Raw genomic sequence first — 15,250 nt, 5'->3', positions numbered from 1 at the left:
ATTTAATGCCCTACTTACCGAGATTTATGACAAACACGCTCCTATTCGTCCTGTTAGGTTAAAACATTTGCCCGCTCCATGGCTGACCGATGATATTAAAGCATGTATTACCAAAAAACACTTTGCTAAAACTAAGTTTAAGATTGACCCAGTGAAATATCGTGACAAGTATATTGAAGCCCGCAATGCTTGCAACAAGATGTGTAGGGAGGCCCAACGCCGTCATATGTATTCACAAATCTGTTGAAAATGGTGATCCAGGCAAGGTCTGGAAATTTTTAAAGTCATTGGGAGTTGGAAAGAAAAATCATACTGTTTCCAAATCTCTGGATATTAATGGTCTTAACAGACATTTCTCTTCTTCTAGTGACTTCGGTGGCAATGATAAAAATTCCATATTAAACCACCTTAACTCTCTTTCTCCTCCCGACTTCTCTTCTTTTTCGTTTAGCCTAATTACCGAGTGTGATGTTCGGAGGTGCATTCTTGCTGTAACATCGAACGCTATAGGAACTGATGACGTCAGCCGGAAAATGATTCTGCCAATTTTAGACATTATTATTCCTACCATGACTCAAATTTTCAACAACTCCCTTTCTACCGGCTGCTTTCCCTCTATTTGGAAAAATGCTTTCGTTACACCTTTACCCAAAAAATCAAACCCTACTTCCTTTTCTGATTACCGTCCTATTTCCATCCTCCCATTTTTTTCTAAAATTCTTGAACGCTTGGTTCAGTTACAGTTAAACGGGTTCCTTCGGCTGAATCATATTCTTAATACGTATCAGTCAGGATTCCGTGCAGGACACAGTACTACGTCGGCCCTTATCACTATCAGTGAAGACATCCGTCTTGCTATGGATAATTCACAGTTGACAATTCTCACATTACTTGATTTTACGATACCTTCAACACGGTCGACCATGACGTTCTTTTGAGCTTGATGCGCACTCTGAACATATCTCCTTCGGTTATTACGTGGTTCACTTCGTACCTCAGTGGCCGTCAGCAGTGTATCCGTATTGACGATAACCTATCGTCGTGGTGTCACATCTCGGCTGGGGTACCTCAAGGCGGTGTTCCCTCTCCTTTATTGTTCGCGCTTTTTATTTACCGTATCTCTGATAACCTTCGGTCTTCCTACCAGCTTTATGCGGATGATCTTCAAATTTATTGTCATTCCTCCGCTGATGGTTTGCGCTCTGCAATTGTGACTATTAACAACGATTTGATGAGCATATCAGACTGGAGCAGATCTTTTGGCATAAAAGTTATTCCTTCCAAAACGCAGGCAATTATAATAGGCAGCCCTTATTTTGTTTCCCGTATAGACTGGAATTCTGTACCGTCCCTTATATTCAACAATGTGGTTATTCCTTTCAGTGACAAGGTGAAAAATTTGGGTCTGATATTTGACGAAACCTTGTCTTGGACGCCTCATATTAATGATGTGAGCAGGAAGGTTTTTGTTGCTTTCAGCTCACTCAGAAGGCTCCGTAATTTTCTGCCTTATGACACCGAAATTGCGCTGTCACAATCCCTTCTGCTCCCTCTTCTTGATTATGCTGATACTTGTTATCTGGATGTCACTGAAGAACAATTAAACAAATTAGAGCGTCTTCAAAATCTATCCATTCGATTCATATTTGGGCTTCGTAAATACGATCATGTTTCTTCATTTCGATCGCAACTGAAGTGGCTCCCGATTCCGACTTCGTCGCAACTTGCACATTGTGACAATGCTCTATTCGGTCTTATTTGATCCGTTTTCTCCATCTTATTTAAAGGAGAAATGAACAATATTGAATTTCCTAAATAATGATCCACAAGATTTCAAAAAGCACTAACTAACTAGTAGATGTAACACAAAAGTGTCCCAGAATTCCCAATAAACAAAATTCGATTCATTCTAACCACAAAACATTAGTCGAATGCACTCACCTGACTCCATTATAAAATTGATAAGAATCACCCGCGAGCTCGTGGAAAGATCACACACTGAACACATGATTCATTCTAACCATCAAACATTATTTTGTTGTGCTTTCCTGATTCTGTTCTACCAACAAGATTTTACATGTTAAATTATAAAACGTGTTTATTCGTTAAACCTAAATTCATTTCGCTCAAATTCGTTGAGTACTGCAGACGAGTTTAAGCACATGCTAATAATTTGAAATGAAATTTGTGAAACAAAAAGACTCACTAAAATTAGATTGTATTTGTCCTACTTCATCACAAGAACCAAAACGACACGGAAACCTTCTGCCGAACACAATATGTTGTATCGTTTGTGGTCCATCAAATTGTGGAAAAACCAACTTAGTAATAAGTTTATTGTTACATACAGATGGTCCACGATTTTGTTATTTATATGTTTATTCAAAATACTTATTTTTAGAGAAAGTTATGAACATGGTTTCTGGTACAACCTTTCATAAATACAATCACAATTGTGAAATTTTTAGTCCTCACGAAGCGCTACCTGATTCAATTATAATATTTGATGATGTAGCTTGCGAAAATCAGAACAGCATTAGAGATTATTTTGCTATGGGTCGACATAAGAAAATTGATTGTTTTTATATTAATCAAACATATACAAAAATACCTAAACAACTAGTGAGAGACAACTCCAATTTGATTGTATTATTTAAACAAGATGACATTAATTTGAAACATGTTTATGATGAGCATGTTGGGTCTGATATGTCACGGAATCAATTTCGTGAAATGTGTTCAAAAGTTTGGAAAAAGCCTTTTAGTTATCTTGTTATTAATAAGGATTGTGATAAAAACAAAGGATGTTATAGGTCAGCATTTGACACTTTTATAGTTTTAGATTAACATACTTAATACAATGTAGTGATAATGTAGGGTCACTTTAAAGTGTGATCTGCGACTGAACACAATATCAAGCAGTAAAATGGAAAAAACATTTAAAAAACAAATAGTTAAGTCAGCAGCAGCTGTTAAAAGAAAAGTGGGGATGATTAACGATACAAAAAACGTAAATAATATGGCACTGGAGAAAATTTTCAAACCTATTGTTGATCCGCTTAATTTGATAGCCAATAAAAATAATGAAAAGTGGGTTGAGAATGAAAATAATTACATCACCTCTGTTGGGAAAAAATGTAAAAATGAAAGAACATCGTCTTATTTATCCAATGAAGAATCGAATGACACTGTTTCTGAAAGCGACTTTCCTAATAATTACAACAAAACTTTAGTTTCCACACCTTCTGAAGATCATCATGTCAGTGAAGGTTCGTTCAAATCTATTGCGTCTTCTCCAGATAATCGTCAAACTTTGTCGTGGTCTACATCATCAGAAGTAATGGATGCTATACCTTTTGGAGTTAGGCATGAGCGGGGAAAACTAATGCTTGGCAATATTCGTGTTTTCGATAATGATAACATTCTGAAAATAGGAACTCGAATTTTAAAGAAGACAGATGGTTTAAGAGAGTTACTATTTAAAAGGAAACCTGATCTAGAAAAAGTCAGAGAGGAGGACTTGCAAAATTATAAATTGTTACTAATTGATACTAATGCACATCGACGTAATTATGAGTCATCTAAACCTATAAACAGTAACAAAGGTTTTAAATACATTAATGTCATTAAGCCTTTATTTAAATTTTCAAAAAATATGACTTCAAGTGTAGAAAGTCTCCCTCAAGGAAAAGGTACGCCACTTCTGAAAAAAGTAAAAAAATATACTGATTATGTTTATTAGGATGATCCCAACGAACTGGTAGAACGATTAAAATTGTGAAAAACGAAAAACGAGCGGCTGGCAATAGTGGTGTAGATAATGAAATTATTGCAGTCATAGAAGAATTACGAGAAGCTGGAATTATAAATATAGAACATAAACAGCTATCGCCACAGAAAATGAGCAGTATTATTCGAGATCTCTAATCATCTAGACAGCAATGAATGTAGATAAGTTCGGTCATCACGTCCATAAACGTTTGCGATTATTGGAATTTATCGACACTTTAAACGATACATTGGTGAAAAATGATGCTGGATACTATGATTTGAAAACATCTAAATTAAAAGGTCTTTCATCTCCAAACGAAGCCGATGAAGCAGTGAACAAAGCATACGTCGATAATATACTACAAGAGTTAAGAAAAGAAATAAGAGTGGTAAATGATAATATACAAGTATATTTAAAAAAATTGGAAAAAGCTACATCAGACCATTTGTCAAAATCGTTTTATACAAAACAAGAAATAGATAATTTGATTGAACTTAAATTGAACCAACACAATGAGCAAAAAAAACATAGTGGATGAAATTTATAAAGCAGCAAGAATAAATTTTCCTCGTCGATTTACAATTATAAAAGGAATAGACGACTTATGGCAAGCTGATCTTATGGATTTTCAGAAATATTCTTATTTTAACAAAGGATATAAATATGTTTTAGTTGTAATAGATACTTTTACAAAATATGTGTGGACATATCCTATAAAATCAAAAAACAAAAAATGTGTGACAAAAGCAATGTTTGAAATTTTATCTCGTTCAAAACGAAAACCTATAAATTTACAAACTGATTTAGGCAAAGAATTTTATAATGATGCTTTTAATAAATTGTGTAAGAAATATGACATTAATCATTATTCCACTTACTCCACTAAAAAAGCTTCTATTGTGGAAAGAGTTATTCGTACAATAAAATATAATCTTTACAAAATTTTTAGTTTGTATGGTTGTTAGGGTACGGGTACCAGTAGTCAGCCTTTTAGCGAAAAGTGTAAATTTAAATATGTATAGAAAATTATTGAAAATAGTAATAAAAAACCTTTTGTACTTATATACTTAATCATTTATTAAACTTTGATAAGCAATTAACAAATAACTTAATTTTGCTTAATAAGTATGGAAAATAAAATATTTATCAAAATAAGGCACTTTTCCCCAGTACTCAGCCGGCACAAGCCAGCACTCGGCCATGTATCTACCAGTACTCAGCCTCTCCTGAGATCGATTGTTTTAAGCTTAATTATGTAGGAACTTAATCAAATTAATTAAATAATAAGACCTTAGTAGGTACTCTAATATCACAAGAAACATTATCAACTTATTCATCATTAAAATCACTATTTAAAAAATTCTGAAGTTCTTCTTCATTTCTAAAGGTTTCTCTACGATTAACCATTTTTTTCAGAACTATATTTTCTTTATTAGTTTCTTTCACAGAAGTTCCAGGTGTTATGTCTATATCACTGAGGATTTTAATCTTATTTGGTTTAGCTTTCTCTGGATCACAGTTAGTCTACTCTGCTTCTTCTCCTTTTCTTTCTTTAATATCATTTAATTTTCTTTTTTTAATACTTTTCATTATGAATTCTGGATCAGAGTCATCAATTTTCTTTTTTGTATTAAGTCCTTTTACTTTACGTTTGATAGAATTCACAGCTTTATTTTTCTTGGTTTCATTTTTCTGCTTTTGCTTTTCTTCTTTATTTTTCTTTCTCTGAAACTTTCTTTCTTCAATGGCATGTTTCTTTTTTTGTTTCTCATCCTCTTTCATAATTTCAAATTGCCTCCATTCTTCAGACGATATTGCTCCAATTCTGTTCATTACTCTAGGAGATGCGGTTTTCTTTATAGGTGATGGAATAATAAGATGCTTTCGAACAAAAGGTGATACTTTCGGTGATCGAATGAGTATCACAGAATCAGTCTTAGGTTTTTGGTAATACGTCGGTTCACTTCTTGACATCGGAGAGTTGTCTCCAATGGGTACTAATATTGTATTATCTTTGACCTCAAATGTGCTTACATGAATAGCATCGTCCAGTAAATTATTGTTGATAAAAGTAAGATCGCCAAGTGTCATATTATTTAAACTATTAGTATCGAGTACTTCGGACGGTGATGTACTTATTCTACGTTTATCTACTTCTTTATTATATATCCTAGTTATATCACTTTTTATTTCAGTCTTTTTTTTGTTTTTATTTTCTTCTTCAGTGTTTATAACGTGTAATTCTTCTTTGGCTCCATTTATTTCAGTTTCATTGATAATAGGTCTGGCATTCGTTACTGTCAATCCAGGTTCTGTTCTTTCCTCAAATATTACGCTTTGTTCATTATCTCCAACTGTTCTCTCTGTAGTATTACTACTTACTGAATTATTTAATGCTTCAACCTGTTTCGCATTTTCAACGATTTCGAGTACAATATTCACATCAACTCCTCTTGCAGTCAAATCATTTCCCAAATGCTTTATAATTTTTGATGCTATGTCGAAATCTCTTTTTTTGAACTGCCTTGGTGAAGTTGTCTTTCAGGCAGGTGCATGAATTTTCTCTAAAATATTTTGCACGCATTTTGAGTAGTCGACTGCATTTGGATTGAATGGAAAAAGGCCACACTTACGGAATCCATTTTTGATGGCATGATTCAGAGATTCTTTGCTTAATACTTTTTCCAATAATGGACAGAATGAAGATTTTGTCAACACAGTGTTAGCGTTTTGTGGCTGTGAACACCACTCATGAACCGTTTTTGCCCATTCAGATTTCAGTGGTTTAAAAACGCTAACATCTGCTGGTTGCATCATATGTGTTGTATTAGGTGGTAGTGCGTACAAAATGATGTTATTTACATGACAGTATTTACTCAGCTTCATTGTCATGTGAGTTTTGTGACCGTCGACAAAAACCAGCACTGGTTTTTTCATTTTGTTTTCATCTATCCACTTGGATAGACATTTAGAAATATAATCGAAGAAAATGTCTGCCTTCATCCAACCAGTGTCAGATTTGCCGAGAAACCAACCATCAGGCATACTATTTATAACATCTTTGGGGGGTCTGATGTACGGAAAAACTACACAGGGAGGTAAAATATCGCCCATAGCGGAAAAAAAAGCTAAAACCGTGACTGCTTCCTTTTCTTTGCCCTTTACTATTTGGTATACATTTTTATATCCTCTGGGCGCTATCACTTTTCCAGTTTTTGGGCATAGTATGAAGCTTGTTTCGTCACCGTTTAAAATTCTTTTTGAGTCCTCTAACACGTCGAGTGCTTGATTTTCCCTTAGATAATCTGTGAGTTTCTCAAACCACTTTCTTATACTCTCTTCAGTTATTACTGCCCTTCCCTTTGAAATAGCTTCAGGTGTTCTCATTGAAAACATATTGTTACGTCTGAAAAAAGAATTCATCCACTTCTTGCCTGGTCTTCCATTTACAAACGGGTTAGGCCTGCCGTCTTCTATCATCATATCCTGGACAGTATTAAGTAGGTTGTCAGGTTTCATTCCGAAACCACAAGTTGCAATCTCTTTCAACCACGTTGCAATTTCTGCTTCTTCTAATTTGTTAAGGACGGAGTCTGGACCCATTTTTCTAGGCCCTTCAGGAACTCGTAGATGAAGTCTATCTTGAATTGTGCCTCGAGGAACCCCATAGTTTCTACTAGCTTCTCTAATAGACATGCCATTTCTAATAGCTTCTAAAGCTTGAGTAAGTTTCTCTTCGGGGTATTGTAATATGGGTCTCGAAAGAGACATATGGAACTGTAAAAAATAAACAATACCAACAAATTAATGAAATACTTAGTATTTAAGGGCTTATTAAATAAACCAATAAATTAAGCAGCGTGAGTTACGGATGGCTGAACACTGGATTCACCATTCCCAGTACTCGGCCGTGGTTTAAACAAAACTAGTTAGGCGGCCGACTACTGGATTTTTGATGAAATGTTGTATGGCATGTTAATACTAAATAAAAATGTGAATTTCAGATTTTAAAATGATACCAATAAGACTTTAATTTAAAAATATGCGTAAATTCCAGTACTCAGCCGGGGGTGGCTGAATACTGGATAAGGTAAAAGAAACGCATACCCAGTAGTCAGCCACCTCATTATTTAAATAACTATAAAGAAACTGTTATATTACTTATTTGATTTTGACGTGAAAAATGTACATCGAGTATATTTTAATAAGACATGATATAAAAGTTAATAAGAAATCACAATAACTCACCTTCTTCACGGACACCTCCCACTAAGAAAATTTTAGCGCGCACGCCGCCTCTTCACTCGCCAAGTGACAACGTTGAAATGGAACCCGAATACTATTTCTTGCAACCGCGTGGCGTCATTCTGATCTTCCGAACTGACCAATAAGAAGCCAAAGCCTTTTTCAAAAGTGACCTGATTGGATTATTTGCAATAGAACGCTATTCTTATAGGATATTAGCCGGAAAAGGCTGACCACTGGTGCGGGGCTGACTACTGGTGGCCGTACCCTATAAATGGTTAGGACCAAATTTAAATTCCGTTGTAGAAAAATATAACAATACTACTCACCGTACTACTAAATTTAAACCTGTCGACGTAAATAAAGTAAACCAGATAGATGTTAGATGTAACATATTGCGTGCACAAAAACGAGTTTTATATCGCAAACCTAAGTTCCAGGTTGGTGATAGTGTTCGGATAAGTAAATTTAAAGGTGATTTCTATAAAGGATACACTCCCAACTGGTCGACAGAAATATTCGTTATTGTCAAGGTAAATGATACGAATCCACCAACATACCTATTAGAAGACAAACATAAACAGAAAATTTTGGGAGCTTTTTATGAATATGAATTACAAAAAACGAAATTTCCAGAACTTTATCTTATTGAAAAAGTTATTAAACGAAAAGGTAATAAACTTTATGTAAATAATAATAATAATAATAATAAATCTTTATTTCATGCGGCATATTGGCACATACAATTTGTTAGTAAACAGTGAAGCTTAAGAATCTAATGTTAGTACATACAATTACACGTAACTAATTAATTGGGCTTGAACAAATTGTCCGTGACTACAAGCAGACCACAGCAGTGGTTGATGTAGTCACAGTCCGGCCGGCCCGCTATCATGGCCAGGATGCCATTGGTGCTGCCTCGGATGCGCCGCACCAAGCTGGCGCACCGCTTTCGCATATTCGCGAAAAAACAGTCGACTCGCGCCGCCGCGAACATGCCTGATGCGCTGCAAAATCGAGGCAGCCTCATCAACACCCTGAATGCGTTATTAAATTGGATTCGAAAAGCGTTGTACGATTTTTTTGTATAATTCGCCCACAGTGAGCTCGTATAAAATGATGTACAGAATGCTCTGAACAGAGTTTTCTTAACATCACCCGAGCATCGGGCAAACCTGCGGGCGATCATGTTTGCTCTGACCGACAACGCTCTTCGCTCCCTATCCACATCAACATCATCCTTAAGGTCAGGTGTCAATATGTGACCAAGGTATTTAAATTGTGACACTCTATTTAGAGGTGCACCTTCCAAGTAAATGGGAGGCACAGATACATCACTACCCTTGGCCCCAAAGATCATGACTTCACTTTTCCGAACATTGTATTTAAGGCCGTGACTTGCTGCGTAAGCCTCACATATCCTAAGGAGCTTCCTGAGCCCGCACACCGAAGCACTCAGCAGCACCATGTCGTCTGCGTAGCTGATGTTATTGACACAGACGTCGTCCACGTGTCAACCGACATGCTCGCTACTGAGCGCCTCGATCAGCGCGTTGACATATAGATTAAACAGGGACGGAGAGCTCAGCCCACCTTGCCTCACACCACACTCCATCTTATAAGGCTCGGAAAACGACCCCCTCCATTTGACATAATTGATTTGATTCCCGTACCAAAATTTAAATAGGCTTATAAGTACACTAGGGACTTTTGTCCTTTCGAGTTTCTGCCACAAGAGATCGTAGGACACCAAATCAAACGCCCTGGATAAATCAAGGAAACAACCGTATACTGATGTTTTCCGGCGCAGGTAGTACGCGACGGTATGCTTAACACTCAGTATTGCATTATCAGTAGACAGGTTGGGCCGAAACCCAAACTGGTTGTCATGCAATTTAAGGTATTTGTTAAGTTGAGCATTAAGCAGGCCGTCCAATACCTTAGCAGCGATAGTGGCCAAGGATATAGGTCTATAGTTCGCCTCATCTGCCAAGTCACCAGATTTGTTTTTCACAACAGGTATAACAATAGTTCGCATGAGGTCGTGAGGCAAATATGAATGACTAATACATAGAGAAAACAGCATCGACAGCAGTCTACATATATGGCTACCAGCGTATTGAAAATGCTCAATACTGAGTCCATCGTGACCTGGCGACTTTCCTCTTGACATTGACTGTAACACAATTCGTACATCTTTAGCGCTAACTTGAGTCTCAACCCTGTCACCTATGGACACAGTACCGCACTCATTCCGTGAACGACCTAGTGAGGATGACACATAGAATTTTTCCCGAAAAAGATCTGCAATCTCTTTCGTGTCGCTAGCCCCTCCTACACTAACTGGAAGCCCAGGCTGCGGCGTCAGCCTCTTGGTTTCCTTCCAAAACGAACCGAAGTCCTTTTTATTATGACTCGTGGCAAGTTTTTCCATCTTAATTAAATCTTGATGGTTCTGACACCATTTAAGACGTGATTTAAAAACTTTTCGACTCGCACACATATCATCATAGATTTTACCTGATTCGGGTTTCCCATGTAGTAACCAAAGTTGAAACCGCAGCCTGGCCTCCGAGTGAGCCGGCTTTACATGTTTGTTCCACCCTATTACAGTTTGCTGTCCATTCTTTTTACGCTGACACTTTCGACTTACAACTGATGCCTCCCTAAGAGAAATTACAATGTCATGATACAGTTTATCAATAGTCTGTTGATGGTCCGGACTATTACAGTAACAACCCGCGCAATGTCTAAATATATTAGGAAAGTCAACTACTTTCAGTCTTTTGTTACATTCGCTTTGGTATAATAATTTTTCTTCATCCGTTCTATGACCCCATAATACCTTATTATTCTCAGGTATACATTTCAGTGTGTTCAGTTTTTTGCTAATTACGCTAAGATTACATTCTAGCATAAGAGGATAATGATCTGACCACAACACATCATATTTAACATACACATTTGTTACGGAGTTGCGGGTAGATTCCGTAACTAAGCAATGATCGAGCCACCGTCTAGATCCGTTGATATCACTAACAAATGTATAGGTATCAGAAGTCAGACCTAACTTAACAATATCCACACAAGACCAGTCCTGTTCGGAACAAAAATTTAAGAGTTCGTAATAAAATACCTCATTCGGATGCGCATTAAAGTCCCCTAAGATATACACAGAGTCCACACCATACTCGTCAACAATGGCACTCACCGTCCCCAAACAATCCGTGAACTCGGGCAAGTTTACCTTCTTGTCTGTAGGCATGTACACGCACACAACAACTATAGGCCGATCACTCGTTATTATTTTGATAGCGCACACTCGCGGGTTATCACACGGTATCACTGACACATGATTGAAGACACTGCTCCTCCGCAGCAGGGCCACCCCGCCATAGGGCCGTCCTCGCAGCATCCCCGCTGACGCGTCCATCGCCGACGTCCCTGTGTACCCGAAGTCAGGACTGATACTGCTTAGATAAGAGATCTCATTTGGCCATAACCACGTCTCCTGGAGGGCCACTATATCCGAGTCACGACATAAATCCCTAATGCCCTCAATCGATCTTTTAACATTTTTACAGTTGAATGTTGTTAGTGTATAGGGACTTTTATCCATTATTTACATTTATAGGACCGACATTCGTATTAGAGTTATATCTAATGTGGCGATGTTTGTAATTTACAAAACGCCTAAAAATAATACCACGGGGCCATATTTTATCATCTAAGAATAAAGACAACTTATTCTCCGGCACAACAAACTTGTATGCTAAGTGGTTATTATGTTTTTTTATAGATATCTTCTCTAACTCCACCCTCTCCTGGGTTTTTTTCAAAATATACTCAACGATGTCTGTCTTGTTTGTGTCATTGTGTATATTGCTGATGAAAATAGGTGTAAACCTTACAGCTGCCTTAAATTTGTCATCCTCACATGCTTGACCCGTCATTCCTGAGAAACGTAATTTATTTTTGCCTCTAGTTTTCATTTGCCAAGGACCCACATACTCATTATCGCACGGTACCGTATTGACGTCGGTCAGCTGTTCAGGGCACAAATAATTCTCTTGTTGAGTTTCTATCGACGCGTGAGTCACTAAACCGGCCCCGCTGTTCGGTACCTCATCGCAACTCACAGTCAAAGTAGACTGCGGCGGCGGCGGCGACTGTTTACCCGCGCTCTCAATACTACAAGCTTTGATGCTTCGATATTGCAGTTCATTTTTGTTCGATTCGCATACAGATGTCATTAAATTTCGTGACTCATTTAGCGTTGAGTTTTGAAATTGTGATATGCCCATAGGGCCACTATTTCTGCCCCACGCGCCACGTTTCACATTTATATTACTGAAACAGGGAGTTGCAGGTATAGACGTCAAAAACCTCTGATTTAAATCACGCTTTAGTTCCTCTACTTGGTTTACCGTAGCATAAGTAGTTTTAATATTTTCAATCTCCGCCGACATTCTTGTCAAATCTTTTAGTAATTTTGTGCAGTCAAGATGATCGAACGTGATTGGGGGTAGTTTTTCTAATTGCTTCGCAACAAACACCGGAATTATTTCAGGGTCTGTCGATTTAAATAGCATTATGATGTCCTCCATGTCACGCCCTTCTTTCCCTTTTCTTTTTCTCTGGATTTGTCTTCGCTCTGCCGGTACCGCATTAAATAACAATGACTTCGACTTTTTTATTTCGTCGGTCGTAAATGCCGATACACAAATTCTCACTAAGGATTCTTCGTCTATTACAGATATTTTATTCTGAATATACGATAACATTGCGTTTATCACTATATTACATTCATTGCACTTCACAATGTCCGTCATCTTTTCGTAATTACGTAGCTGCGAGGCTCCGTATAAAACACACGACACACCGATGCGCGCGCGCGTGCGACTCGTAAAGTGGTTAGGTTTAAGTGAAAAAGAAAATAGTTGGGTGGACAAGAATGCATTACTATTGTAATATAAAGTGAGCGTCATAATAAATATCTTCATTTTAAGAATATCTATGAAGAAGGGAAGAGGTATTTTAAATAACGTCATTGTTAGGTAACCGACTAAAATCCTTTTCCTTACCTACAACGCCATCTAGTATCTTCCTGTGACATCTACACGTCAAGATTGCAAGCGCCTCCCGGGCGGTCGCGCCAACAAGTAGTCGAAAAAAGATCGAAGTCACGCAAGCTCGCGCGCATAACAAAATTAAAAATACTCAAAAATACCCAAAAGTGATTACTGCTGTGTGATAATTATTCAATTCATTCACCTCTAAGACAAGGAACAGTGCCCCGGGGACAGAAGATTAACAGCAAGCCAAATTCACAAAAAATTACCTGTAAGTACCTACCCCTTCCTTTTAGTCGGCATTGTTTCTATTTTGGGTGTTAATTTATATCAACAAATATTAGTTTACGCAACATAATTTGGTTCTTCGAGCCGGATATGTAATTGGCGTTTCAACAGGGTATCAAAATAGATAAATACACATTATTTCACTTGTTAGCCTACGCCTTGTAGGTACCTACTTACGTTTTATTCAACTCATATTTTGCACAAATATTCATTCAATAGTTCTATTTGTTGCAATATTATAGTTATATACGTAGTAATACATCTATACTTATCTATTTCTATCATATTTAATATCTTTACGACTCAATTTAGTGTATTTTTGTGTTGCGGCACGCGTTATACCTACCTACCATTTTCGTTCGTAATTCAAAATGGCTCCGTTGTCGGAACTTGAAATAAAAATTAATACACTTATTTGTCGAAAAGAACGATATTTTAGGCGTGTTCAACAATATTATGATGTAGCTAAAAGTGTAGAGAACAATAGTTTCGAACTTAGCAAATTGTCCGTGCGGGTCCCTGACCTCGAGTCCACGCGTGGGATATTTGAAAAAATTGTCGATGAAATTACCGCATTGCAATTGAAACGTGACCCGAATTATATTATTTCTGATCAAGAAGTACATGCTTTCGATGATCTTTATTTCGAGATAAAACGAATACTTCAAAAGTTTGATGAATCGTGCTCAAAATCGTCGAAACATAGTGAAATAAAAAACGGATCGGAACGCGGCGCCCAGCCTCGTTTACCTAAAATCGAGTTAGTGCATTTTGATGGAAAATTAGAGAATTGGGTTACATTTCGTGATACATTTTCGAGTTTGATCCATACAAATACTGCGATAGGCGATATCGAAAAATTCTATTATCTATTGTCAATAGTCAGCGGACCTGCGCTTCAAATCGTTAAAAGTTTGCCTGTATCGAATGATAATTATACCATCGTGTGGACAAGTCTATGTGACAGGTACGAAAACAAACGTGCTATAGCCACGCGTTATTTGGATAAGTTGTTTGCGTTTAAGCCGTTGCCTAATGAGTCTGTAAACGGATTAAATTCATTTTTAGAAACATTTCAGGAGTGTGTTCAGGCCCTTGAATTGTTGAAAATAAATGATTTAGCGGGATTTATTCTATGTTATATCGGACTTCGTAATTTAGACCCGGTTTCTAGACGTGAATTCGAACAAAAAATTGATTGTAAGGAAATACCTATTACATACATACATACATATAATCACGTCTATATATATCCCTTGCGGGGTAGACAGAGCCAACAGTCTTGAAAAGTCTGATAGGCCACGTTCAGTAGGGTGTCCCGTCGATGTATGAAAAAAATTTTTTTTTAAGCTACTCTAATGCAAGAGGTGTCAAAATTTGCGTAATTGTATAGACTATACAAATATAGTAAAAATAGTTGAATTGCGTGTCGTCTTTAGGGTTCTACCACACTTGAAAGTTTACAAAATTTTATATTTTACCATATGATCTTATACACCTGAAATGAAATAAAAATCAAGTTACAAAGTTATTTTTTTTATTAAAATCAGTAATTTAAGGTACAAGAAAACAACTGAAACAAAATTGAAGCTGTAAATTAAAACAGAAAGTTAAAAATTAAATTTATTCTTGTATGTAAAATTTAGCATTTCTGCTCGAGATTGTAACCTGTTTCGTATAAATCCATTTCTAGAAGAATCGTCCATTACACTTTGAGAGGCCTCTGTAACTGGTCTTATATCAATACCCTTAACATTTTTTTAAACGTCTGTACGAGATTTAGATACAGCTCTGTGAATTTTGTTTTTATCGACAACCAGAGTATTCTTTATCTTCGGCAGAAACCAAGCTGACGTCAGCTAAAACTGCAGAA

At 36.8% G+C, this 15,250-nt stretch overlaps 3 protein-coding genes and 1 pseudogene across 3 annotated transcripts; all 4 read right to left on the bottom strand.

Annotated features, from left to right (window-relative positions):
* Positions 1 to 4,976: 4,976 nt before the first annotated feature.
* Positions 4,977 to 8,282, bottom strand: LOC106137419 (tigger transposable element-derived protein 1-like). Its single transcript, XM_013338238.2, has 2 exons — positions 8,021 to 8,282; positions 4,977 to 7,549 (listed from the first exon to the last, which is right to left on the bottom strand). The coding sequence occupies exon 2, from the start codon at positions 7,541 to 7,543 to the stop codon at positions 6,314 to 6,316; it is 1,230 nt and encodes a 409-aa protein (XP_013193692.2). The 5' UTR covers positions 7,544 to 7,549; positions 8,021 to 8,282; the 3' UTR covers positions 4,977 to 6,313.
* Positions 8,283 to 8,825: 543 nt separating this feature from the next.
* Positions 8,826 to 9,485, bottom strand: LOC132904057 (uncharacterized). The gene has a single exon (XM_060953986.1). It carries the CDS (start codon positions 9,483 to 9,485, stop codon positions 8,826 to 8,828), a length of 660 nt encoding a protein of 219 aa, XP_060809969.1.
* Positions 9,486 to 9,530: 45 nt separating this feature from the next.
* LOC132904056 (uncharacterized) lies at positions 9,531 to 11,636 on the bottom strand (annotated as a pseudogene).
* Positions 11,637 to 11,682: 46 nt separating this feature from the next.
* Positions 11,683 to 12,849, bottom strand: LOC132904055 (uncharacterized; the record flags this gene model as incomplete). The annotated part of the gene is made up of 1 exon (XM_060953985.1): positions 11,683 to 12,849. A coding segment is annotated over exon 1 (1,167 nt), but the record flags the coding sequence as incomplete, so codon positions are not given.
* Between the last annotated feature and the right edge of the window lie 2,401 nt (positions 12,850 to 15,250).

This window comes from Amyelois transitella, chromosome W, assembly GCF_032362555.1.
Source record: "Amyelois transitella isolate CPQ chromosome W, ilAmyTran1.1, whole genome shotgun sequence".
In the NCBI taxonomy this organism is placed as follows: domain Eukaryota; kingdom Metazoa; phylum Arthropoda; class Insecta; order Lepidoptera; family Pyralidae; genus Amyelois; species Amyelois transitella.
Note: the sequence above shows the minus strand (reverse complement) of the source record. Positions and strands in the feature narration are given on the sequence as shown.